At 41.2% G+C, this 27,553-nt stretch overlaps 1 protein-coding gene across 1 annotated transcript in view; it reads right to left on the bottom strand.

The window, feature by feature from the left end:
* Positions 1-20,855: 20,855 nt before the first annotated feature.
* The window catches only part of PARVA (parvin alpha), a 177,151-nt gene continuing 170,453 nt past the window's right edge, over positions 20,856-27,553 (bottom strand). Inside the window, exon 13 of the mRNA XM_044681053.1 lies at positions 20,856-22,243. Coding sequence (XP_044536988.1) covers positions 22,167-22,243 — 77 coding nt within the window. The 3' untranslated portion in view covers positions 20,856-22,166. The remainder of the gene's footprint in view (positions 22,244-27,553) is intronic.

Below are 27,553 nucleotides of genomic sequence, written 5' to 3'. Positions count from 1 at the left end.
GCTAAGTAATATTTTTTCTGGAAAGGGGGTGGTAGGCCAAAAAAGTTTGGGAACCACTGGCTTAGAGTGATGGCTAACACTTTGGATGACCAGATAAGATCCAAAAAGATCATGACATCCTAGAGCATGAGCCTGCCTCATAAAATGGCATTCTGCTGTAATTTTATATATATATATAAAGTTCTTCCCATGGGCTCAAAAATATAAGATAGGAGGGGTAAGTTTGGGCATCAGTATATTGAAAAATGATTGAGGGGTTTTAGTGGATTGTAACCTCAATATGAGTTAGTAATATGATGGGACAACCCAGAAGGCTGATACTATTTTGGCATCATATAGGCATAGTCCCTCTGTACTCTGCAATAGCTGGGCTACGTATAAAGTTCTGGGTTCAGTTCTGGGTGCCATACTTTGGAAGGCTATGGATAAATGGTAGAACACCCAGGAAATGGTATTCAGAATTATGAAGGATCTCAAGTGCATATTGTATGTAAGAGGGTTGGTTGAAGGAACTGTGGGGACTTTGCCTGGTGAGGTAAAGAGTGAATGAAGAGTTATCATCAAATTTTTGAAAAGTTATCGTGTGGAAGAGAGTCATTAGATTTGTTTTATTCCAGATAATAGAAGAAGAGGCACTGGACCAATGACCCAAAGAGGTGAATTTGGGCTTGTTGTCAGGAAAAACCCAAATGCTTATTGACTTGACTTGATTTGGAGTCTTAATAGGAAAGGACTGGGGGCAAAGCACAACTCCTCTCCAGAACAAAGCAAATATTTGTGCACTTAAAATGGCAATTTGGTGCAGGTGTAGACTCCATCAGCTTTCTTGACTAATTTAACTTCTCCTCATGGAGGCTGCTGGAGAGATAGTTTCTGGAGAATTATTTCAATGTTGAAGAGAAGAACCTTGGAAAGACTGTGGAGCTTTCATGGACTTAACTATATTTCTTTTTAATTGGTTAACCCAGTGGTTTGGTGGAACCTTTTTTTGTTTTGTTTTGTTTTGTTTTGTTTTTTAAATTTTAAACCCTTAACTTCTGTGTATTGACTTATAGGTGGAAGATTGGTAAGGGTAGGCAATGGGGATCAAGTGACTTGCCCAGGGTCACACAGCTGGGAAGTGTCTGAGGCCGGACTTGAACCCAGGACCTCCTGTCTCTAGGCCTGGCTCTCAATCCACTGAGCTACCCAGCTGCCCCTTGGAACCTTTTTTTGATTGGCTGCATGGCTAGAACTGAAAATGTCTCCAAGAAGACTTGAATCAGTTTTGACTTCCTCTCTTTAGCTGCATTTTGAAGGGTGTGTGCGTGTGTGCGTGCGTGCGTGCGTGTGTGTGTGTATGTGTGTGTGTGTGATGCATCCTTCATTCACAGAGTCCAATGAAAGGCTATATTTGTCAGAGGCAAGTTCTCAGGGCATTCTCCTCCTCAGTGGCCATGTGCCCCTAAACAAGAGGACCTTCTTGGTCCTCTCATTTGTTCTAGGTACAGGGAGTAGAGTCTCTCTCCATGAAAGAGTGAGCTATGGGAACTGGAATTCAGTTGGGATGTTGCAGCCAGCCCAACAGTGATGCCCTGAGGAGCAAGGAGTGATCTCCATGGGTGATCTTTGGGACCCCAGCTCTGTGGAAAGAATCATCCAACATTCAAGCTGTGTCTGGGCCTCAGACTTGGTAGGACCAATGGGATGCAGGAGCTGAATTAAGTTTTGAGTCTAGTTTCCCAGAGATCGAGGTGGTATAGAGTAGGATATGTTCCAAAAGTGTTGAGAGAAATATCTGTGATTATATCTTTGAAGTAAAGGTTGCTAATGGATATTAAACTGAACTTTGTGCGAGAGGGAGATGCTAGTCCCTGGCCCTCTTAAACTTTGGATCAACACAAGGACCAACTTGGTTTCAAAGGACTTTTTTGATAAGCTGCCCAGCCCAGATAGAGAGCCCAATGGACTCAGAGTGGAAGGGACACATAGCAAGTTGGGGCTTGAGTTGATAACAGTAGAGAAAAATGGTATCCCAGCCCTTATACGGCACCCTAGAAGCCCGAGGCTGGTCTGGTCCTGAGAGAGGGAGACATCAGAACATACATGCTACACACATGATCACCAGATACTGAGAAGGGATTCAGAACACAATCTTGGCTTTTGAGAGGCATATGTTACATTTATGAGCTAATGAGAGAAAAAGGTATGTTCTAAAGTTACAAACTATGGATCGTGTTAGGAAACAGATGGATAAAAACAAGAGTATATTGACTATCAAAGCTAAGAAGGACCTCACTGACCACTGAGCCCAAATCCCACATTTTACAGATGGGCCAGAAAAGGGGAGTAGTCTAAGGTTGCATAAAAAGCGAGGGGACCACCTGGGACTAGAACCCAGAAATTCTGGATTTCATGTCATTACTCTTTTTACTACATCAGCTTATCTAGTTAAGGACCACTGATATACCCATCTAGGTCAAGTTCTTATTTGGAATCAAAGTTACTAGGTAGCCAGCTGTGTGGCCTTGGGCAAGTCACTTCCTGTCCTTGGGTCTCAGTTTCTCTCCATGTAAAATGATGGGGTTGGCTTACATAATATTAGAGGTCCTTCCCAGCTCTGATAATTCGGTAAGTTGATGACTCACAGTTTGTGACATCTGTATAGGCTTTGAGTTATGAGAGAATTAGGACTGAGGGCTAAATTGGGAGAAATTCACTTTCTCTTTTACCAATCCCTCCCGGACCCTTTTGTTCTATAAATTGGATACTGGGAGCTAAAAATTGATGACTTCATTTGAACTCATTGACATGTAGGGACAATCAGATGGAGAAGCAAACTGTGGTTTGGGGTTTTGTTTGCTTTTTTTGTTGTGTGTTTCTGTAAATCTTTTTCTGGGAATCAGTTTTGTAACATGATCTCATACATTTATTGTAAAGTTGGACTGATGAGGTACCCTTAACTCTTAAAATAGGATTTATTTAGAGGCCAGGGTTACGAGATGCTACTGGAGCAGGCTGGTTCACGATGTTGTCTATGCAAATACAAGGTCGCTAAGATTTGTGCTTTGGGTTGGGCTGGACCAGGCTGGACCGGGCTGAGCTGGGCTGGAGAGGGTGGGTGCAAAAAATGGCCCTGCTGTGCTGAAGAGAGGGAAGGATCCCAACCCCAGCTTCCCACACCCTAGGGTGTCTAAGAACAGACCGGAGGCATTCAACTTAAGACTTTCTTGCTTTTTGTTGATTTTGTTTTTTCTTTATTTCCCTTTAGGGACCTTTGGAAAACTGGAATCAGAGGACCTGGATGATGAATTTGGAGGAGAATGAAGATGCTTTCCAGGGTCTGTTCCCTCACAGTACATTAAAATCCCTGGTTTTTCTACCTGATTTGTCTTATATGCAGAAGAAGTGTGGGTTGATATGTAATGAGAGAGAGAGAGAGAGAGAGAGAGAGAGAGAGAGAGAGAGAGAGAGACAGACAGACAGACAGACAGACAGACAGACAGACAGAGAGAGAGATTGAAAGAGAGAGTCAGGAGCTTTTCTAAGAAAAGCAACAATAATCAATTCAGGAATACTCTGCAGTTCAGCTTCTGGGCTGGGTTGGGCTCTGAGGGAGAGAGCTGTGAAAAGAAGGACCTACCATAGGAGGTCTCAGCTTTGCGATCCCTGACTCCATCAAAATCTGTCAACAAAACAGAACTCAAAGAAGGGATCTGCCAGTTAGATAGGTGCTTTCTGGGGTTGGAAAGGCTGGCTCTTACCTTGCTGAGAGACCCTGGTGATCTCCCACCAGGGAAGGTTGCTTGCCTTTGGGTTCATACTGGGTTCTTTCAAGCAGACTGGAGGGCAGGCTATGATGGACACATAGATGGATGAAAGGATCGTCTACCATTCTGCAGAGTCAGCAATGTGAAAATCCGCCAGCATTACTTTGTTATTCCTCTTGCCCACTTCCAATTCCTCCAACTTGGGCCAGAATCCATGATGACAGCCTGTGGACTGGGAAGGAGAAGGTCTGAGGGATCATAGATTGATACCTAGAAGGGACCTTATAGGTTATCTGGTCCAATTCGATCATATGAGGAAACTGAGATACCTGGTCACATAGTTAGTGTCAGAGATAGGTTTTGAACTCAGGTCTTCTAAACTTCATGTCCCAGACTCTGTGCACCAAGCTATACTGCCTCTAAAAATGGTGTCTGTTTGGTTGTGAAATTAGGTTCCTAGTAAGATCTAATATCCCCAACAATTTAATTTCAATTTTACAAACATTTATTATTGAGCTGTGACTTTATAAACCAGGCACAATGCTAGGGGAAAAAAAGATTCCTGCCCTCAAGAAGATTGCATTTTAGCATTACAAAACATTATAGAAAGAGAACTGGTCACCTAAAGGAAAATGTACAGGTCACTAATGATATTTATTATCCAATAGGGTTCTATAATTCTTCAGGTAGCCCATGACTTTTTCAACACCATATTAATGTCTCTGGAGCTAAAGCCCTTGTGCCTGGGAAAGACAGAACATCCCATGGCCAATGGACTTTAGACTGGGTGGCAAAGAAGGCTTCTTTGCACACACAAACTATTATTACATTGATGTCATTCAAAAGGCTGTTGTCCCTTTTCCTACTACCCTTCTCCCTCAGTCCCTGAAATTATTTTGTATCATAGGATCAAGGATTTGGGATTGGAAGGGACCTTAGAAGACATGAATTTCAAATTCCTCATTTTAACAATATATTTTATTTCCCTTAACTACATGTAAAAATAAATTTTAACATCCTTTAGAAAAAAACATTTAGTCCAGTGATTCCCAAAGTGGGCGCCACCACTCCCTGGTGGGAGCATCGATCCAGGGGAATGGTGATGGCCACAGGTGCATTTATCTTTCCTATTAATTGCTATTAAAATTTTTAAAAATTTAATTTCCAGGGGGCTAAGCAATATTTTTTCTGGAAAGAGGGCAGTAGGCCAAAAAGGTTTGGGAACCACTGATTTAGTCCTAAATTCTGTCCTTCTCTCCCTCATTCCCTTCTCTCTCCTTGAGGTGGTAATCTGATATGGATTTTTACATGTGCAATCACACAAAACATTTTTCCATATTAGTCATTTTGTGGAAGAGATCTTGAATGAAAAAAATGAAGAAAAAAGTGAAACATAGTACATTTTGGTCTGCATTCAGGCTCCATCAGTTCTTTCTCTGGATACAGATGGTATTTTTTACCATGAGTCTTTAGGATTATCTTGTATCTTATTTTGTTGCTGAGAATAATGAAGTCATTCATAGTTGTTCATCAAATGACATTAATATTACTGTGTACAATGTTCTGGTTCTGCTCACTTCACTTTGCATCAGTTCATGTAAGTCTTTCCAGGTTTTTCTGACGTCATCTTGCTTATCCTTTCTTACAGCACATCTGTATTCCATTATAATCATACCACAAACTTCTTCAGCCATTCCCAATTGATGGGTATCCTCTCACTTTCCAATTCTTTGCTACCACAAAAAAGAGCTACAATGAATGTTTTTGTACATATAGGTCGTTTCCCTGCCCCTTTTAAAAGAATCTCTTTGGGGACACAGACCTAGTCAACTTCCTCGTTTTTCAGAGAGAAAAACTGATGCCACACAGATTACAAGTGTCAGAGCTGAGATCTGAACCACAGATCTTCTGACTTCAGAGGTAATTTCTTATGACCATTTCATGCACTGTACACATTTTGTAGTGCCTCATCTGTATACATGATATATCCCCTCTCCCTTCCAGGAAGTTCTTTGAGGGTAGAGGATGTTTTATTTCTGTTTTTATATCCTAGTACCTAGAATTATCACTTCACACAGTAGGTGCTCAATAAATGCACATGTATATTGCGAACATGATGTGCCCTTCCCCCAGGAGGATGGAAGTTCTTTGAGGGTAGAGAATGTTTTGTTTCTGTGTTTGTGTCTCTGCATATAGTAGGTGCTTGGCAAATACATGTTGGAATGACAATAAATATGAACCAAGCTTGACCACAGAGAAAGATGAGACAACATGCTTCTCTCCTTTTGTTGGACAGGTGATAATGGGGTTGGTGGCAGGAGTGGGAATGATGGGGTAAAAACTGAGCTGTCAGACCATCAGATATATTCACTGGTTCTACTGAACTTAAAAAAAAACTTTGTTACAAGGGAAGTCTGGATGGATGGGTGGAGAGGAAGGGATATATTAGGAAATGGATATAATAAAAGCAAAAGGCAGTCCCCTCCCCCCCAAAAAAACATTAAGAGCAGCAAAAATATAAGGTACATATTCATATCAAAATAAAAGCTGAATGATTGAATCAAAAACAAATAAAATCTAAACCACAGTCAGGGGCAAAAAAAAAAAGTTCATTATCATGAATTTCAGAAATCCTGAGCTGTATGGTATTTGGCTCCAGGAGGGTGGTGGTGAACGTCTCACCATCAATATGGACTTTTTAGAAATCCCCGTTGGATAGCAGGAATCAATTCTTTGGGTGGAAGGTAAGGCCAGGTCCTGAGTGGATAATAGAAAAAGGTTTGACCTCAGAGTCAGGAGGACTTGGGTTCAAATCTTGTCTCTTATTCATGTTAGCTGTGTGACCCTAGACAAGTAATTTGACGGCTCATTGCCTCCCCGGCAATGCTTTTACAATTCTAAATGATGGAGGAGATAGTCGCTGCATTGGTGGAAAGAGTTTCTTCACTAGTAGCTCAACACAGATGAAAATAATGGGTCTTGGACTTCTCTCTCCCTCCAAAAAAAAAAAAAAAAAAAAAAAAAAAAGATCAGGTCCCATTAATCAGTGTGTCATCCAAAGGACATGCTCTCTAGGGAGAGAGGAATTATCGACAATGGTCTTGGCATTGAACAAAGGGGGTGAAATGGAGAGCCTGGCTTTGGAAGCACTTCCCTCCCCCATAATGGGAGCTTAGTGGCATGCAGGAAGCAGTCCTAAGTGATCAAGTCTCTGAGATGACAGTCTGCTGTGAACTGTTCCTTTTCAGCTGAAGATAATACCAGGGCACGCTAGCTAAGGGAAGTGGGATGGGCAGGGGAGCAGGGTGAAAGGAATGAGGGGGGGACCTTTTGTTTGGTTGCCAGGCTTTTGAGAAACAAGGTATAAGGGAAAGAGGACTGTTCTGAGATATAGAATTTCTGGGTTGGACATCAAGCTTTGCTACTTAAGTAGCCAATGCCAATCTAGGCAAGACACTTTAACATTCTCAGTTTTGGTGTGCCCATCTGTAAAATGGGGAGAACAATATGTGTCTCCCTTCTGGAGTTAGAGCACAGTAATACCGATGTAGGGATGGATCATGAGTCCCTCCAGGGAAGAGTTGCTGATGTGTATTTGCTTTCTACCCATAACATTTTTTCCCTTAAAAAACAAAAACAAAACACAAAATCTTATCTGTTTTAGAATCAGTTCTAAGACAACATCTGTAAGGGCTAGGTAAAGGGCCACACAAGAAGTATATAACGATAGATTTGAACCCTAGTCCTCCTAAACTCCAGGTTTGGTGATCTATCCACTGAGTCACTTAGCTACTCCATCCATAACCTTTTCCTGATGAGGAATAGAGAGGTTGCCTCTAAGACTCTGAGTGCCTGGGATGGAGGAGAGGGTGATATTGAGGACACGGCTGCTGTATGCATTCTCCTCTCAGATGAGACCTGCCCCCCTGACCCTACCAGACCCCTAACACTAGATAATACAAACTGGAGTTCCAACTTAGATCCCTCTTCAGGAGATACATTTGGGTTTTAGGTGACTCTAGCCCAGTGGGCTGAATCTGGAAAGGCACACACAGCTGCTAAGTCGACTTGTGTATTGGATATTCAAATGTGGCACCTTATGACTGATGGGGGATTCAGGGGATGTTGTGTATAGGGATTCCCAACTGGAAGAGTCCTGAGATGATGCTTGTCTTCGTCACTGATAGGAATGATGAATCATTAAATCTCAGAGAAGCAACAGTAAGTACACTGGTTCTGGAGTGAGAGAACCTAGGTTCTAATCCTAACTTGCATGGTTATTTACTGTCTTGGGGAAATCATTGGGCATCAGTTTCGTTATCTGTAGAATGAGGAGGTTAGACTAGATGGTCTCTGAGGTCTCTTTCAGCTCCAGCTCTAGGCTTCCAAGGGCAATAAAGGAAGGATCTTAGATTTAAGCCAAATTCATTTAGAGTAGAAATCCTTTTTACACAGAAAGGAAGGAAGGAAGGAAGGAAGATGAAAGGAATGAGGGAAAGAAGGTAGGAAGGAAGGGAGAGAGGGAAGGAAGGAGGGAGGAGGGAGGGAGGGAGGAAGGGAAGGAAGGAGGGATGGAGGGAGGGACTGAAGGAAGGAAGGAAAGAAAGCTCTTAGCATCTACTGTGTACTAAGCATCATGTGGTGCTATTACCCTCATTTTGCAGTTAAGGGAATAGAGGCAAATAGAGATTAAATGGCTTGCCCAGGATCACATAGCTAGGAAGTCTCTGAGACCAGAGATGAACTGAAGTCTTCTTGACCTCAGGCACAGTGTTCTCTCCATTTCATTATCCAGCTGCCTCTACAATTATCCTAACAGATGTTTAATCAATACCTACCTGAATTCTATCACTGGTGGAATAGCCCATTTTTTTGGCTAGTAGACTACTTCTAATAATACCTATCATTTACATAGCAACCTAAGGTTTACAAAGTGCCTTACAAATATTATCTCATTTTATCCTCCCATTGAGCCTGGAAGGTAGGTTCTATCATTATCCCTGTTTTACAGATGAGGAAACTGAGGCAGACAGAGGTTAAATGACTAGTAAATATTTGAGGCTGGATTTTAGTCCTCCTGACTCCAAGTTTGGCGCTCTATCCACTGCCTCCTATATTGAGATAAATCCTTCCTCTCTGTAACTAAAACTTATCACTCCTCAGTTTGGCCATCTGCGGCAATGCAGAACAAGCATAATTCATTTTTCCACATGACAGCTTTTCAGATATTGACAACAGCTATTATGTCTCAACCAGACATTCTCCAAGCTAGACCACTCCAAGGCCTTCACAAGATCCTGGCATGACATGCTTTACAGTCCATTAACCATCCTGGTTACTCTCTGAATGCACTCCAGCTTTTCAATGGCCCTTCACAAAGGTCATTGTCTAGGCTTGAACAAAATACTCTATTTGTGACCTGATAAGGGAAGAATACAGTGGGACTATTGTCTCTGTCACTCTGTATACTATACTTCTGTTAATGTAGTTTAAGATTAAATTAGTGAGGGGCAGCCAGGTGATTCAGTGGATTGAGCACCAGGTCTAGAGATGGAAGGTCCTGGGTTCAAATCTAATACCAGATACTTCCTAGCTGTGTGATCCTGGGCAAATCACTTAACCCGCATCCCCTAGCCCTTACAGTTCTTCTAGCTTAGAACTAATACTTAGTATCCATTCTAAGACAGAAGGTATGGTTTTTAAAAAATATTGAATTAATATTTTAGTGCCTATTCATTTTGAGTTTGTGGTCAGTTAAATGACCATATCTCTTCCTTTTTCCTTCCTTCCTTCCTTCCTTCCTTCTTTCCTTCCTTCCTTCCTTCCTTCCTTCCTTCCTTCCTTCCTTCCTTCCTTCCTTCCTTCCTTCCTTCCTTCCTTCTTCCCTTCCTCCCCTTCCTTCTCTCCCTCCATCCCTCCCTCCCTCCCTTTCTTCCTTCCTACCTGTACCTCCTGCTCTCTTCTGACACTGCTATTTCCCTGGTGCTGGGCCTCATCACTGTTGTTGTGGTTGTTGTTCAGTCATGTCTAACTCTTTGTGACCCTGTGGATTTATAGCATGCCAGGCCTTCTGTCTCTGCTGAAATTTGGCCAAGAAAACAGTCCATGGAGTTTTTGTGACAAAAGATATGGGAGTGGTTTGCCATTTTCTTCTCCAGTGGACCACTTTTGGACCAGTCTGTCTTGGGTAATCCTGCCCAGCATTGGTCATATAGATAATAGAATCAGCATCCCAAAAGATTTTGAAAGGCTAAAACAATGGGCCAAATTTCAGAACATTAATTTTTTATTGTTGTTTTTAATACCCCTACTTTCTGCCTTAGAATTGATACTAAGTATTGGTTCCAAGGCAGAAGACTGGTAAGGGCTAGGTAACAGAGGTTAAGTGACTTGCCCAGGGTCACACGGCTAGGAAGTGTCTGAGACAAGATTTGAACCCAAGACCTCCAGGGACTGGCTCTCAATCCACTGAGCCACATAGCTGACCCAGAACATTAATTGCAATAGAAACAAACAGAAGTCCTCTGTTGAATGCAAAATATCAATTTTATAATTAGAAAATGGATAAGGTATGGCCAGAGAAGAGTCCATGTTAAAATATAAAAAAAAAACAAAAAACAAAAAAAACCCCAAACTGGTTGTTTTAATGGCCTTGCAAGTCATTATGAGTCAATAATCTACCATGGAAGCCAAAATAGTTAATGTGGTCTTAAGCTCCACAAAGAGAGTCAGAACGTCTAGGACAAAGGCAGGGATTGTTCTCTTCCTTGATGGGACTCCAGCTGAAATTCTGCATTCAGTTCTAACACCACATTTTAGCACGGATGTTGACAGGCTGAAGTACATCCAGACAGGAGTCACCAAGATGGAAAAGGGACCAGAAACGATGCCATGAAAGGATTATTTGAGGGGACTTGGGATGTTTGACCCGGAGAAGAGAAGATCTGAGAATGACAGGGACATGATCAATCAACAAACATTTAAAAAGACAAACTGTAGGGACAGTGGATAGAGCACTGGACTTGGAGTCAGGAAGACTCATCTTCCTGAGTTCAAATTCAGCCTCAGACACTTATTAGCGGGGTGACCCTGGGTAAGTCACTTAATCCTGCTTGCTTCAGTTTCCTCATCTATAAAATAAGCTGGAGAAGAAAACGGCAAACCACTCTGGTGTCTTTGCCAAGAAAACCCCAAATAGGGACACAAAGATTTGGCCACAACTGAAACAATTCAACAACAGCTATAACTATATACAGACAGACAGACGCTGGGCTAGGTACCTGATACAAATTGCCTTTTAGTATTTGAAAGGTTGTCATATGGGAGATGGATTAGAATTCTTCTATTTGACCCCAGAGGGAGCCGTAGAAGCCAAGGATAGAATCTGAAGAGGGGAGGGTTTGGGTTTGAAGTGAGGAAAAAGCTTATTAATTCTCAGAGCGATTCTAGAGAGCAATGAACTGATTGTGTCTTCTCCTCCCGCACAGAAGTCTTGGAGCAAGCTGGAGAGGAACACAGAGTAATCAAGGTCTCCTTTAAGATTCCTTCCAATATTGAGAGTCTGTGAGTCTATCCTCTAAAGTGCTTAAGGGCTGTGAGAAGAGTTGGCGGAGGGACATGCACAGAAAAGAAATCAGAGCTCTTTGAATGATCTCATAAAATCAATTTCATCATTTGGGTTTTGGTTTACTTTCCCAGACCATCAAGATCCTAAATCTGTCATCCAATACGTTATCTTTATAGCACAGTGCATAAAGGACAAGACTGAGAATCCTGCCAGACTGGGTTTAAATCCCACCTCTGATAGTGGGAAGAAAAAAAAAAAGCCAAAAGCAAATTTTTTAAAGGTTGCTTTAAAGAGACTTGGAAGGGGGTAGCTGGGTGGCTCAATGGATAGAGAATCAGCCTTGGAGATGATCCTGAGTTCAAATCTGGCCTCAGACGATTCCTAGCTGTGTGACCCTGAGCAGGTTACTTAATCCCCATTACCTAGCCCTTACTGCTCTTCTGCCTTGGAACTGATGCACATTATTGATTCTAAGACAGAAGATAAGAGTTTAAGGGAAAAAAGAAAGATTTGGAAAGATCTCTCTCTCCCCTTCCCCTCTGTTTTCAGTATGCAGTGAGAGATGAGGCATAAAAGATAGACTGAGGCCAGTTTAGGAAAGGCTTTGAATGTTAGTCTGAGAGGTTTGCACTTTTGATCTGACGGGCAGGAGGGGAGTATCAATCACACAATCAAAGCGAGGTTTAATAGCTAACTTGGCACCTAAAGAGCCAGGGAAAGGAGATTGAAAAGAGAATGGTGGCAGTTGGGTTGGTTTGTCCTAAGCTAACCTAACAGCCAGCCAGCAACTGGCTCAGCTGAGTTGGACAGAGCTTTGGGATTCTCACACAAAGATCCTTGATGACTTTCAGGTGATGTTTAGACTCAGGAACACTTCTGGTGTCTCAGCAAGATAATCCACACAGGCTGGGGAGCATAGGACTTCCTGGAGCTGTTCACCAACTACAGGAGAGATCCTAACTCTACCTAGATCTTCCTATTTATCTTTGGTTTTCTGAATAATTCTGGGAAGTAGATGCCATTGTTATTCTCATTTTTCAGAGGAGGAAACTGAAGCAAACAGGTTATGTGACTTGTGTAGGATCACACAGCTAGTAAGTGTCTGAGGCTGGATTTGAACTCAGGTCTTCCTGACTCCAGGTCCTGACTCTATTCACTGTGCTGCTTGTCAGTTATGGCATAGTAGAGATACTTTTTCAGCTATGGATTAGACTAGAGAGGCTTTGACAACTCTCTCACGTCTGAAATTCTGGTCCTTTAACTTCATTTCTCTCCAAGCTACAGTCTACAGTTCTCACTCTACGAACTTTCTTTTCCTCTCTCCCTCTCCCTCTCCCTCTCCCTCTCTTTTTTTCTCTCTTTCTCCCTCCCCCTCTTTCTTTCTCTCTCCCTCTCCTTTTCTTTTTTTCTCTTATCCTCTCCTTCTTCTGTCTGAGAATTGGATTCCAAGGCAGAAGAGTAGCAAGGGCTAGACAATTAGGGTTAAATAATTTGTCCAGGTCATATAGTTAAGAAGTGTCTACAGTCAAATTTGAACCCAGGACCTACCATCTCCAGACCTACTTCTCTATCCATTTAACTGCCTAGATGCCTTGGTCTATAGATTTTCTTTATCATGCATGCCACAGTAACATCTTTGCCCAGGAAATTGGACTTCTCATGCTGGAAATGTCTTCATCCCTGCATCCTCTTCTTGTGATTGGCTGGTTCCCAGCCAGCCATGTCTTCAGGCTTCATCAGGTTGTACTCTGAATTCTGAACTTTCTCTACTATTCCTCAAATGTAGGCATGGACCCCCCCCCCTCCTTCTCACCTTCATTTTCCATGTCTTCCCCATTAGAATATAATGGGCTAAGAAATGTGATTCTGCTTGTATTTATATTCTCAGCACTAAAGCACAGCACCTGGCACATAGTAAACAGTTAACAAATGCTTGTTGACTTAACTTACCTTGGTTGCAGTCCAGGGAACATCTTTTTTGCAACCATATAATGTAAGTTTCTTGGGAGCAGAGCTGGTTTCTTTTTCAGGACTTGGAGCCCTAGAATGGCCCAGAGCAGGCACCAAATGAGCTCTTACTGATGAGTCCATCAACAAACTTGCAACAGGACAAAGATGAGCGATTGCTTTCATTCACCTCATTGCCTTATGTCACGTGATGGTCTTGGGTGGAATGTTTCATTATAGAAAAAAAAAATGCAGGATGCTCTAATAGTATTGCCCCAGTCCTGTAACATAGCATCCTGCCCTACTTGCTCATTCTTCCAGGTGTGCCTGTCCAGTCTCCCCCTCTATAAAACCAGGAGATTCCTCGATGGCATGGTTTGCATTTACCACCTTCTCCACTCCCAGCCTCTAGCAGCGTACTGGCCCCAGAGCTCGAGATCCACGAATACTTATTGAAATGAATTCAATTCTGATCAAGAAAAACATGGTTGGGGGTTGGAGGTGGAAACTGAATAACCCAGATAATCTCTTCAGTTCTTCCCTTCATTTGGGACTTTGTGGGCAAAGTGCACATCCAAGTTTGAGCAGAGCTTAGAACGGGCAGTGCTGCCTTTTAGAGAAAGAACATTGTAGAATTTTATTTATTTATTATTATTTATTTTATATCATATGGAATTATTATATTATTTTAGTATATATATTTTATATTATATTTTGTTATAATATAGTATAATGATATATTATATTATTACAATATAGTATAATGATATATTGTAATAATATAATACATTATGATATGGTATTAATACACTATTACATATAGTGCTTTATTATTTATTCTATGTCATATATAATTATATTATTTTAGTATATATAACATATTATAATATATTTCATGACAATATATTATAATAATACATCATGACAATATATTATAATAACATAATATATTATGATATAGTATTAACACATGATTAAATATAGTATTTATTTATTATTTATTTTATATAATCTAGAATTATTACATTATTTTAGTATATATAATCTATATTATATTTTGTTATAATATATTATAATGATCTATTGTAATCATATAATACATTATGATATAGTATTAATATATTATTATATTTATATAATATTATCATGTTTTATTTATTTATTAGTATTATTTAGAATAGGGTATTATGAGGACTATCAGAAAAGGCACAAGAAGATCCTGCCTCATCCAGGCACTGACCAGAACCCACTCACTTGGGAAAACCATCTACCATTGACCTCTTGGAGCAATTGAAGGTGTTTAGCTTGACTAGAAGGAACTGGGCACTTGGAGAAAGAAGTCCTGGGGCCAGGTGGCTTTCGTGTGCCCTCCCATCAGTGATGGCCCTCACTGCTCATTGGGATATCCAGTCATGACAGGCCAGGATTGTGGGGAAGTCCAAACACAAACTCCTAACAGAATCAGTTGTGAGTTAACAGCCCCTTCTGGGTCATCAGGCTCAGGCTCAGATGAAAACCAAGATGTGCACCCTTCCTCTCACCTTACCTCTCCCCACTGACCCAGGAAAAAGATGCTACTAGATCATTTAGGACATGAAGTGTTTGAAGATTCTGAGATCTGAGTAAGCTGGGCTCAGTGATGCTCTCGGTGATGCTCTCATTGTCTCTTTCGTGGCACCATCCCTCTGTTTTTTTGCTTCTTCCTTCTAGCTCACGTTTCTAAGGACACCAATACTTTTGTATAGGGTTTTCATTCCCAGAGAACCACTTCCACCAAGAAATAAAGCGCTCTCTCTCTCTCTCTCTCTCTCTCTCTCTCTCTCTCTCTCTCTCTCTCTCTCAGTGATTGCATCTGTTTAATGCAGTTAGATGGGGCAGTGGATAGAGCACTGGGTCTGGAATAAGGAAGACTCATCTTCCTGAATTCCGATAGGTCTCAGACATTTTCTAGCTGTATGACACCACACAAGTCACTTAACCTTGTTTGCCTCAGTGCCTATAAAATGCATTGGAGAAGGAAATGGCAAACCATTTCAGTATCTTTCCAAAGAAAACCCCAAACAGGGTCACGAGTTGGACATGGCTGAAAACAACTGTACAATAATTTGTTAAATGAAAGAAATTAGAGCAGTGATTACCAAAGTGGGAACTACTGCCCCCTAGTGGGTGCTGCAGTGATCCAGGGAGGCGGTGATGACCACAGGTGCATTTATTTTTACTATTAATTGCTATTAAAATTAAAACAAATTAATTTCCAGGGGGCTAAGTAATATTTTTTCTGGAAAGGGGGCGGTAGGCCAAAAAAGTTTGAGAACCACTGCATTAGACTTACTCGATTGTCTCTAACATCCCTTCCAACCCCAATAATCTGTGATTCTAAGCTCTTTCTCCCCCCTCTTTTTTTTTTTTAATTAACCCTTACCTAATAGTGATTGTTAACCTTCTGAATTTTTGGTCATTGTCAAGTGCAATTCCTTTATTTCTTTGAGTTATATCTTATTTTTTTTTAAACCCTTTACCTTCCGTCTTAGAATCAATACAAAATTTGATTCCAAGGCAGAAGAGGAGTAAGGGCTAGACCATCGAGGTTAGGTGACTTGTCCAGGATCACACAGCTAGAAAATATCTGAGGCTAAATTTGAACCTAGGACCTCCCATATCCATGACTGGCTCTCTAACTACTGAGCCTTCTTGTTGTCCCCTCTGTATTTTATTTTGTGAATTTTAAAACATTATTCTGAGGAGGGGTACATAGATGTCATCAATCTGCCCCAGTTCTAAGCTCTCTTTAGAAGGCATGATAAGCACCATTTCAGCCAAATTCCTGTTGTTCCTCATATGCAACAGTCATCTTCCATCTCTGAATCTCTACACAGGCTGTTCTCCATGCTGGAATGTCCTCTCTCCTCACTTCTACCTCTCCTAATCTATGATTACCTTCAATGCTCAGCTCATGAGCCATTTTCTATGTAAAGCTTTCCCAATCTGCCTTTCCCATTTCCTTGTAAGAATTATGTTTTTTGTTGTCATTCAGTTGGGTCCAACTCTTGGTGACCCCATTTGGAGTTTTCCTGACAAAGACACTGGAGTGGTTTGTCATTCCTTTCTCCAGCCCATTTTATAGATAAGGAAATTGAGGCAAACAAGGTTAAGTGACTTGTCCAGGATCACACAGTCAGTAAATATCTGAGGCCATATTTGTATTTAGGAAAATGAGTCTTTTTGACTCTAGGCCAACCCCAATATTCAGTAAGCCACTTAGCTGTCCTCTGGATTATGTATATATTTTGCATATATTTTTATATATGTACTTGTTGTCTCCCCTGATAAAATGTAAACTCCTCGAGGGCAGGGATGATTTCATGCTTGTCTTTGTATGACTGGTGCTTGGCAAACATGGGTGCTAAACACATTATTGTCTGATTGAATGACATTTTGGGCAGAGGAGTTGGATATATTCGCAGGAAGAAAGGGTAAAGACAGGCTGGTCCCCCAAATGCAAAGCAGCCAGTTTTCCTTGCAAAGTGAACGTGTCTGAGATGAACTATTCCTCCACTGTTGTCTACCACAGCTGAACCCATCGCTTGTTAGAGCTGCTACATTCGTGACATTTGTGTGCCTTGGAATGTGGCCCCAGGTTAACCAATCTGATCTGGAGATGGGGAATCAATAAAGAGGATGGCGAGCCTGCTTTGCTGATAAAATGCCCCGGACCTTAATCAGCAGAGCTTCTCAGGATTTCCTAGGAGCCTTTTAAAATGTCACTGGCTGCAGACACACTGGCAAACCCAAGTGGTAAGGAAGGCAGACGGGCTTATCTCTGTGCTTCAGGCCAAAAGCCGTATAAGGGGGAAAAAAATTAGGGATCAGTCAAATTGTTTGTCTACACTGGCATGGCCAGCGGCTCACAGCTCAGCCATCCACTTCCTTCTGCTAGGAATTAGGATGCCAATCTACTGGAATCAATGGTCCTTGCTAGGGCTCTGGACGCCTGCTCCTTGCCTCTACGTCTAAGAAAACAGGCGTCAATCTCTGCTACCATTTGGGCATGTGCCTCAGCCTACAGGCTTTTTCTTACATGTAGGGACATCAGAGTCTGCCCCCACTCCCCATCCCTCCCATAGAGGATAATGGGAAGATTTGTGATTGCTGTTCAGTCATTTCCATTGTTTTGGACTATAAGAAACCATTTGGGGTTTTCTTGGCAGAGATACTGGAGTGGTTTGCCATTTCCTTCTCCAATTCATTTTACAGATGAGGAAACTGAGGGAAATAGAGGTCAAGTGACTTGCCATGGATCACACAACTAGTAAGAATCAGAGGCTGGATTTGAATTTAGGTCTTTCTGACTCCAAGCCCAATGTTCTATTCATTGCACATCCAGCTCCCCAATATAGGTGCCTGCTAAGGCTACCAATCCAACAACAACTGCCTGGGGACCATGTTGGCCGTGTTGTTTCTTCTATGCCCTTCTCTTTAGACTTGCAGAAAACACATGTTGTTTCTGGACAGACAAAAGCTAAGAGTACTCTTGACACTGAGCAGTCTCCCCCGGGAAGGCAGGTGCTTTTTATTATTTTCTTTGTGCTCTCTCCCTCTTTCCCATAGGTGCTTCCATCCTCCTTAATGTTGTTATGGATTCATAGAATGACACAGTTGGGAGAGACTTTGGCAATCATCTCACCCTATTAGAGGAAATGGAGACACTGGGATCTTTGGTCTTTTGTAGATACAATGACTTGTCCAAGTTCTCACAGTATTGGTGCCAGGGATGGGTGCTCTTAGAACCCAGGTCTCCTAACTCTCCTGGAATCATGAAGATGTCCATTTAAATCTCGACTTACACACTAATGGTGTGAAACTAGGCAAATCACTTAAAACCTCTTTCAGACTCAGTTTCCACGTCTGTCAAATGCCGATAATAATAGCCCCTACCTTGCAAGGTTGTTGTGAGGGTCAAGTGAGCTAATGTTTGCGGTAGGCACTTAGCATAGTGGCCGTCACACATCATGGGCTATATAAATGTTCATTCTCTCCTTTTCTCTTCCCCCCTTTCCTCTTTCTACCATGGCCCCACGCTCCTCGCTGTTTGCCAACTCTGACACGAAGACACTGAAGCACTAGGGGTCTAACCAAAGTGTAATATGTAAAATGCTTATAGCCGGAGTGACTATTCCCTTCTACCTCAGAGAGAGAACCATGGGCAAGGTGGGCCTTTGGCAAGTTTCCTGGCAAGTGCAAATATGCTACTCGGACTGTAGTACTGGGTCAGGAACTTCAGAATCAGCCTAGTAAATAGCTCCGAGCCCAGAGACTATATCTGGGTGTTTAAAGAGAGTCTCAGATATTCATTTCGAATCATGGTTTTTCCTTTAAAAAATGACTGAGCAGGGGGCAGCTGGGTAGCCCAGTGGATTGAGAGTCAGTCTTAGAGACAGGAGGTCCTGGGTTCAAATTTGGCCTCAGACACTTCCCAGGTGTGTGACCCTGGGCAAGTCACTTGACCCCCATTGCCTACCTTACCACTCTTCTGCCTTGGAGCCAATACACAGTATTGACTCCAAGACAGAAGATAAGGGTATAAAAATATAAATAAACACATAAATAAATAAATAAAATGACTGAGCTGATAGCCTATGTTGCTGGTGATATATATATATATATATACATATATATATATATATATATATATATAAATAATCCCATACCACTTCTTATAGAATACACACAAAATTTAGTAGCTTTTATAGTTTACATATATATTTGAACTATAAGAGCTACTAAAGTAACCCTGCTAAGGTCACCCAAGTAAGGGTTACTTTAGTCTGAGAAAGGCTCCGTTTCCCCCTCTATAAGATGAAGGAGTTGGATTAGATGTTCTCTAAGGTCCTTTCCGGCTGGAAATCTATGCTCCTATAATTTGTAAAATGAGAATTGGACTCAATTATCTTTCAGGGGACCCTTCCAGCTCCGATATTCTGTGAGTAAATCAATAATAAAACAGGCTCCCTTGGAAGGCAGTGATTTCCCTCTCTCCAGAAGTCTTCAAGTTAGAAATGGCTTTGATGAATACTTGTTGCGAAGTCATGCTTTAGGCAAGGGCTGAAATAGATGATCTCTGAGATCTCATCTCTGAGAATTCCTTAATTCCTTAAGACTTAAAGTTCTGAATTTTGCATATGGCATCGGGAGATTCATTTAACCTCTATGAGCCTTAGTTTCCTCATCTGTAAAATGGGGGTAACAAAACCAGAATTTGTGTAAGGATTATGTGAGATAATGGAACCTGCTGTAACTTTCCCCTATTATTATTTGAAAAGTTTAAAGATCATTCCATCCCACTTCTTATAGAATACATACAAAATGAGCAATCAATGAATCTAAGAAAGAATGTTTATCAATTGGCTACTTGGATGCAATTTCTTTTTTTTTTTTTTTTTAAAGGAGAGGTAAAATTCTCTTTGCAAAGAAAGCATTTAGAAAGGAATACAGTCCTCTTATTTTTAAAGCATTTTCAGGATTACTCAGACAGAGAAAACAATTATTTATCTGGATTTACTACCAGGAACCAAAAGGAATAAAGCCAGCAGAAACCATAAAATATTGAGTATGAACATAATTTTAAAAACATAATGTCACAAATTATTCGCAGAATTGCCTTTCTTAGATAAATGCTCCCAAGGGACCCTGTCCCCTTTGTATCTTGGACAGTTCACAACTTTAACTAGAAAATAATTCCTCTAGCAATAAACTGGCCCCCAACATCACAAAATTAATCTGAAACACAATCATTTTGACTTACTGCTTTTGTAAAAACTGTGTGGTAAAGAAGACCGGCAATTAAGAGGAATATTTCTGGAGGATGACCAGGACACTCCTATTTTTTTGGGTAGGGATTTATATCCCAGTGGACCTTTTAGAAACTAACAAGAGACACAGACTTGGTCTAATGGTCTAAAGCAATAACATGGACCTTTCTAGAGGAAGGAGAGAGCAGCGGGCCATTTTTCTGGTTTTCTATGATATTTCTAACATCTCTAAGGCAAAGACAATATAAATGACAGATAGGCTACTTATCTACTGGCATTTAGCTCATTTCAGGGCTGGGCCCTTTAAAAGCTTTGTAAGCACCATAGCAGGCTGATTATATACAGTGAGCATTTTCCCCTTACATACTTTCTCCTGAATTGAAGATGTGCAGCCTTCTCCCCTCCCTACCCTTCCAAACACACAGATCCTGTTGCTCTCCCTCTAGGACACAGCCATCGGCTTCTCTGGGCACCCTAAGGCACCAGAACAATCTAGACAAAATTAAACTGCTAAGCTTTAGTAAAAATGACTTTTTTCCCCCCTCACCTAAATTAGCTGGTAATTGCTGCTGGATGGACTGGGCCAGCAATGGCCTGAATGTTCAATTAGGAAGTGGAGGGAAAGGAGTTTTCTTTGTTTAAAAGTTCAAGGATCAGGGGCAGCTGGATGGCTCAGTGGATTGAGAGCCAGGCCTAGAGACAGGAGGTCCTAGGTTCAAGTCTGGCCTCAGACACTTCCTAGCTGTGTGACCCTGGGCAAGTCACTTAACCCCCATTGCCTAGCCCTGTAACAAATAAAATTAACATAGAAGGATATATGTAAAAGATATTAGGGTTTTTAAAAAAAAGTTCAAGGATCCCTCCTAAAGGGTTCCACTTTCTGGGAACTGCTGAGATGGTCTCCACTCCATAGCCTCTGATATACTTTACCAATTATAATGAATTGGGTACTTGGTTGGAAGGAAAATATAAGGGATTTCTGTTACAGGTAATAAAGAAAAAAAATGACAAAGTAGGGGCCTTGATTCTCTCCAGGATTTGTCCCTAAATTACATTTAAGCCCAAGTCTCACATTATTACCAACCCATAGGAATGGAGTCATTTTAGTTGTAAAAAGTATTTGAGATTAAAAAAACATATAAGGCATGGTTCTGACCATATATGGTATCATTTGGCTTCAATTTCAACTCTCCTATTTCAGTGTAGACCGCCGAGTCCCAAAGTGTCCTGCACCTATGATGGAATTTGCCTCTACTCACCATCTTACAGATACTCCATCCTTCTGAGGTGGTTTAGGAAGAAGGGGAGGGAATCTACAAGGTGTGCTTGGGTCAGTTTTTGTTTTTCTTGGTCTAGATCTGGGATTTCTTCAATATAAGGGATTCCTGGCATGGAAATTCCTTCCACTGATGCAAATTGGCAACTCATATGGAACTCAGAGACTTTGAGAGTTGCCTGGGGGCACTCAGAGATTACATGATCCATCTTTGAAGATTTAGCTAGTATGTGATCAAGGCAGGACTTGAATTTTGGTCTCCCTGACTCCAAGGCTAGTCCTCCATACACTAGAGTACTGTGTCTGTCTGTCTGTCTGTCTGTCTGTCTGTCTGTCTGTCTCTCTTTTTTTTTGGTTAAAAACAAATAAATGTCAAATAAATGTTGTCTAAAGGGAGGAGCTCCCACCCACCACATCCCAGATTTTTTTTAGTCTTTAAAGACCTCTTTTCTTTAAAGGGTCCCAATCCCCAAATGGGGGGAGGAAGAGGGAAGAGATGAAAGTCACAGTTCATTTCTCTAACATCGTAAAGGTTGGGGTGCACTTTAAAAGCTAGATTTCCTTTTGGAATCCAGAGTTAAATCTCCAGTAAGTACCTAATCATTTTCTTTAAAATTTTAATTACAGTTTTTCTGAGTTACAGTAAGATATCCCAGCTAGCATTCAGTGTGGTGAGAATAAAGAGTTCATTGCAATTAGAAGACCCGCCTGCCGATCCAGTTGCCTCAGCTTAGGGAGGCAGGTCTGGGTGAATAGTGAAGAGAAGTGGCAAGCTAGTCATTGGCACCATCCCTCAGGGATCCAGGTTCATTCTTTCTTCATTCCACATTCCTGTATTTGGTAAACAAATTGTAGAGGACTCGAAGGGTAGACTTCAAATCACAATTGACAATATCTGTAAACAGAGAAAGAAAACAGAAGCTGAGCTGTTTCAGTCTCACAGGAGAAAGCTTGACAGTTGTAACAATAAACCTAAAAAAAAAGTTGTACTCTGCTTCCTGCTTTCCCAGCTTCATGCTAATTATTGGGGAAAACATAAGGCAAATTTCATGTTTCCTCCTTTTAGGAACTTACATTCTAGCTGAGGAAAGAAGATTATCACAGAGAGAAATGAGAAGAATACCAGTCAACACCTAAGTAAATGTCAAAAGGAGAGCTCTGGACAATGAACATTTTTCATCCACTTGGTTTTTCCTCTGTGGATAATTAGGACAGTTTTTTGAGGGATTTCATTTAGGATGCCTTGCAATACTCTTCCGCAGGCTTGACAAAATCATCACTGTGTCAATCGTAAGAGCAGGACCTTGGAGGACTTCATCTTTAGACAGACAACCCACAAGCTGTTCCATCGTTACATATTTATCTTGTATAGATATTATGAAGTGAACGTTAAGTTGGATCTAGAACTAAATGAGAGGAAGGCTGTGGGATGAACTAGAGGATTAAATGCAAATTCCTTAACCTAAGGGCCTTTTACATTTTCACTCTAATTTCCCTTTCTAGCATTATTTCACCCTGTTTCCCCAGGCTTCAATGAAACTGGACTATCCATCTTCTATCCAAACTGGAGTATTCATCTTGGCTGGTCTTGAGCCTAACCTCTCTCATTCCTCTGCGATTATATGTCTCTTTACCTGTTGGCAGATAGATGGCACAGTGTAAAGAACACTGGACTTAGAGTCAGGAAGACCTGAATTCAAATTCTGTCTCAGGCACATACTTGCTGGGCAATAGGGATAACGACAGCATCTTCCTTATAGGGTTGTTCTGAGAATCAAATGCAATAACAAGTACAAAGCACATTGTAAACTTTAAAGCACTTTAGAAATGCTATTGGGACAGCTAGGGGGCACAGTGGATAGAGTGCCAGGACTAGAGATAGGAAGACCTGAGTTCAAATCCAGCCAGAGACATTAGCTATATGATCCTGGGTAAGTCACTTCATCCTGTTTGCCTCAGTTTCCTCATCTGTAAAATGAGTTGGAGGAGGAAATGGCAAACCACTCTAGTATCTTTGCCAAGAAAATCCCAAATATGGCCACAATGAGTCAGATATGACTGAATAGCAAAAATTAAAAAAAAAATGCTATTATAATTATGGTTGCTGTGATCATTTTCTTTCTTCAGAGGCCAGGCAACTCTGATTGCTTCAGCTAAGTGATCATTCCCTCCCCCAACTCTCCCCTTCTCTTTAGCTTCTGTGTATTTACATTCCATATCATTGTTATTTAGGTGCTGGGTAAATTTCCTTCCTCATTCCCCACCAGATGGTAAGTCCTGTGAGGGTAGGGGACGTGGCATTTTCCCATCTTTGTATTCCCCAGGCCTCAAGCCTAGCATACATAATAGGGTCCAAGAAATAGTCACAGAAATATCAAAGGGCAGCTGTTTTATAGGAAGTCGGGGAGAGTCCAATCTAGGCACAGGAACAGATACATAGAGGATGGGTGTGATTAGTTACGATGGCTAAATGGAAAACAGTCCCATCTGGGACAGGAGCCCAGGTGAGAGGTCAGGACTGGCAGGATACACTTCGAAACCACCTCCTGCCATAGAGGCACTGCATGAAAACTGAGGAAAGGGGAGATTATTGAGCAAGAATACAAGAGGCCCCATGACCAGATGAGCACAGTTACAGATAGAAGGATCATCCATGCTTTTTTTAATCAGGGAAGTTAATGGCCATCTCTCCTGTTTCCAAGAAGGCTGATAGGGAGACAACTTATCTGGGCAGACTTTGGGGCTGGGGGATTAATGGAAGTGAACTGTGGCTCTGGGCCATATAAACATATCATCTTTAAAGCCTGCAGGCCTAATAAATTATATGCTTAACAATTTAATATTGCTCTCCTAGTAACTCTTTTATTGCCTTTTCTCCTACCCTTTGGGGCTTTGTCCAATAGGAAAGCATCAAGGATTTAGAAAGTCTCTGGATGGGGGGCGGTGCAGAGTGCCTGGCTGGCAGACAGAGTCAGAGGGGAAGATGAGCAAGGGTCTGAAGAGAGGGAAGAAAGAGAATCAGCCACAAACCAATTTTCCTTGCTCAGTCTTCTTGAATAAGGAAAGAAAAAACAGATTCTTCTTTCTCTGATGGTTCAGTTCTGGAAAAAGGGTTGTTGGCACTCATGGGGTGTGGGAGCTGGAAAAGGCGTCCTGAACCTTGGAGTCCAGCTCCTTTGTTTTACAGATGATGGGGGCAAAGATTTGCCTCTTGACACTGAACATGTATGTTCTGAAAGTGAGCCTGAAACTTAGATGTCCTCACTTGCATTCTGGAGATCTTTTCATTGTAATGACTTCTTATATGTCTCCTCTAATGGTATTATTAAAACAGATCAATTCAGATTTTCCAGAAGAAGCAGTTGTACCCAGAGAATCAATGAGTGCATCCTGTCCCACATTTTCAGTCCTTGATATGCCAGTAAATTTAACAAGATACCAGGCCTACGCTGGGGGAAAGGCAGAAACATCAAGGGGAGAAGGCTAATGTTTTCCATGTAAGAACACTCATTTCCATGAAGGGCTTAAAGAATCCCAAATCCTGAATCTTAGAGATGGAGAAAAATCACATAATCAAGAGACTAGTTGGTTGAACTCATACCTGAAGATCTAGCATTTATATAGTATTTTAAGGTTTACAGAGTCCTTTAAAAGTATCTCATTTTAGGCCTAGAGATGGGAAGTCCTAGGTTCAAATCTGGCCTCAGACACTTCCCAGCTGTGTGATCCTGGGCAAGTCACTTGACCCCCATTGCCTACCCTTACCACTCTTCTGCCTTGGAGCCAATACACAGTATTGACTTCAAGATGGAAGGTAAGGGTTTAAAAAAAATAAAAGCATCTCATTTTATTCTCATGGTAGCCCTGGCAAGCTATGATTTCACCCATTTTACAGATGAGTGACACTCAGGGTCATGAACCTAATAATTGTCTCAAGCAGTATTTGAACTCAATTCTTTCCAGACTCCGTATCTAGCACTGCACTACTTAGCTGAAACCGGGTAAGAACTCTCCAGCATTCCTGACAGAGAGTCATCCAGCCTTTGCCTGAAGGTTTCCAGTGAGGAGAACCTCTAACTTCCAATGGCAGCCTATTTCTAGTGGTTAAGAATTTTTTCTTTCACATCAAACCTAAATTTGTAAATTCTTTACAACTTCTCCCATTACTTCTTTGGGGGCCCAGAAGAACAGGTGGAATCCTTCTTCCATATAATGGCCTTTCAGATGCTAGAAGATAGCTATTGAATCCTCCCATAAGTCTTCTTATTTTTATTATTTATTATTTATTTTAAACCCTTAACTTCTGTGTCTTGGCTCCTTGGTGGAAGAGTGATAAGGGTGGGCAATGGGAGTCAAGTGACTTGCGCAGGGTCACACAGCTGGGAAGTGTCTGAGGCCAGATTTGAACCTAGGACCTCCTATCTCTAGGCCTGGCTCTCAATCCACTGAGCTACCCAGCTGCCCCCATAAGTCTTCTCCAGGATAAATATCCTCACACTGGATTGAGTGCCAGTACTGGAGCCAGGCATTCCTGAGTTCAAATCCAGCCTCAATCACTTATAGGCTTCCCCTGAGCAAGTCACTTACCCTCTGTCTGCCTCAGTTTCTGCAACTGTAAAATGGAGGTAATAATAGTACATATTCCCAGAGTTATTATGAGGATGAAAATTAGGAATTTGTAAAGTACAATTCTTAACACAGTGTTATTATTAATCTGATCTTTCTATGATATGATTTCTATGTTCTTCCTTGTCCTGGCTACCTTTCTCTAGATTCCTTCAGTTTATGTAAGACTCTTCAAAAATGTAGCACCCCAAAGTGAAAACAAAATCCCAGATGTCAGCTGAAGTGCCACCTCCAGAGTCCCACCTCTCCTAAAATAGCTAAAGACTCAAATTAGCTTTTTTGGCAGTGTTGGGCCACATTGGGCTTGTTGTCTGCTAAAAGTCCCCTATCATTTTTTCCTACGAGACTGTGAGCTCTTAGAGGGCAGGGATTGTCTTTTGTTTCAGATACTATCTTTGGGACTCTGGGCAAGTCACTTAACCATGTTTACCTCAGTTTCTTCATCTGCCAAATGAGCTGGAGAAGGAAATGGCAAAACACTCCAGTATTTTTGCCAAGGAAACCTCAAATAGGGTCACGAAGAGTCAAACATGACTGAACAATAACAATAATGTTAATATGTGGCCTTCTTAGTCAATATGTAACCTGAAGGGATTCATATATATATATATATATATATAAGTTAGTAGCAAGTTGAGTTTGATACCACTGATGCAGAAGACAAGAGAATAATTAAACAAACAAACTTATAGAGGAAATCAGTGACAAATCTCAACCTTTTCTTCTTATAGCAGAAGGAAATCTTGTTTCTGCCACAGACTCTTTTGGCAATCCAATGAACTGTAGGGTTTCTTTCTCAGAATAATGTTTTTCCCCCTAAATTATATTTTATTTTTTCCTCTAGACCAGGGGTTGGCAACCTTTTTGGCCTTGAGAGTCATAAACGCCACCTTTTTTAAAATGTAATTTCGTGAGAGCCGTACAGTGCTCCCAGAGTGAGCTCCTGTAACAGCACCTGAAAAAAAATTGACTTTATGGCTCCTGCAGAAAGAGCCATATCTGGCCCTCAAAAGAGCCAGATATGGCTCAAGAGCCATTCGTTGTCGACCCCTGCTCTATAACATGTAAAAACAATTTTTAACATTCTTTTTTTAAAATTTTTGAGTTTCAAAATTTTCTCCCTTCTTCTGACCTCTTTTTCCCTCCTTTTTCTCCTCCTTTTCCTCCCTCCCAGAGATGGTAAGCAATCTGATACAAATTTTACATGGGTAATCATGTAAAACATTTTTCCATATTAGCCATTTTGTGGAAGAGACCTCAAATTTTAAAAAAAGAAGGCAAAATGAAATATAGTACATTTCAGTCTTCATTCAGATTCCATCAGTTCTGCCTTGGAAGGCAGATAACATTTTTCATCATGAGTCTCTGGGACTGTCTTAAATCAGTGCATTGCTGAGAATAATTAGGTTATTAAAAGTTGTTCATCAAGAAATATTACTGTCACCATATATGAGGTTCTCTGGTTCTGCTCACTTTACTTTGCATCGGTTCATATCAATCTTTCCAGATTTTTCTGAAAACATCCTTCTTGTCATTTCTTATAGCAAAATAGTATTCTATCACTAAGCATAGTGATTAC

Source organism: Gracilinanus agilis, chromosome 6 (assembly GCF_016433145.1).
Source record: "Gracilinanus agilis isolate LMUSP501 chromosome 6, AgileGrace, whole genome shotgun sequence".
NCBI lineage: Eukaryota > Metazoa > Chordata > Mammalia > Didelphimorphia > Didelphidae > Gracilinanus > Gracilinanus agilis.
This window is presented reverse-complemented; position numbering and strand designations above follow the sequence as displayed.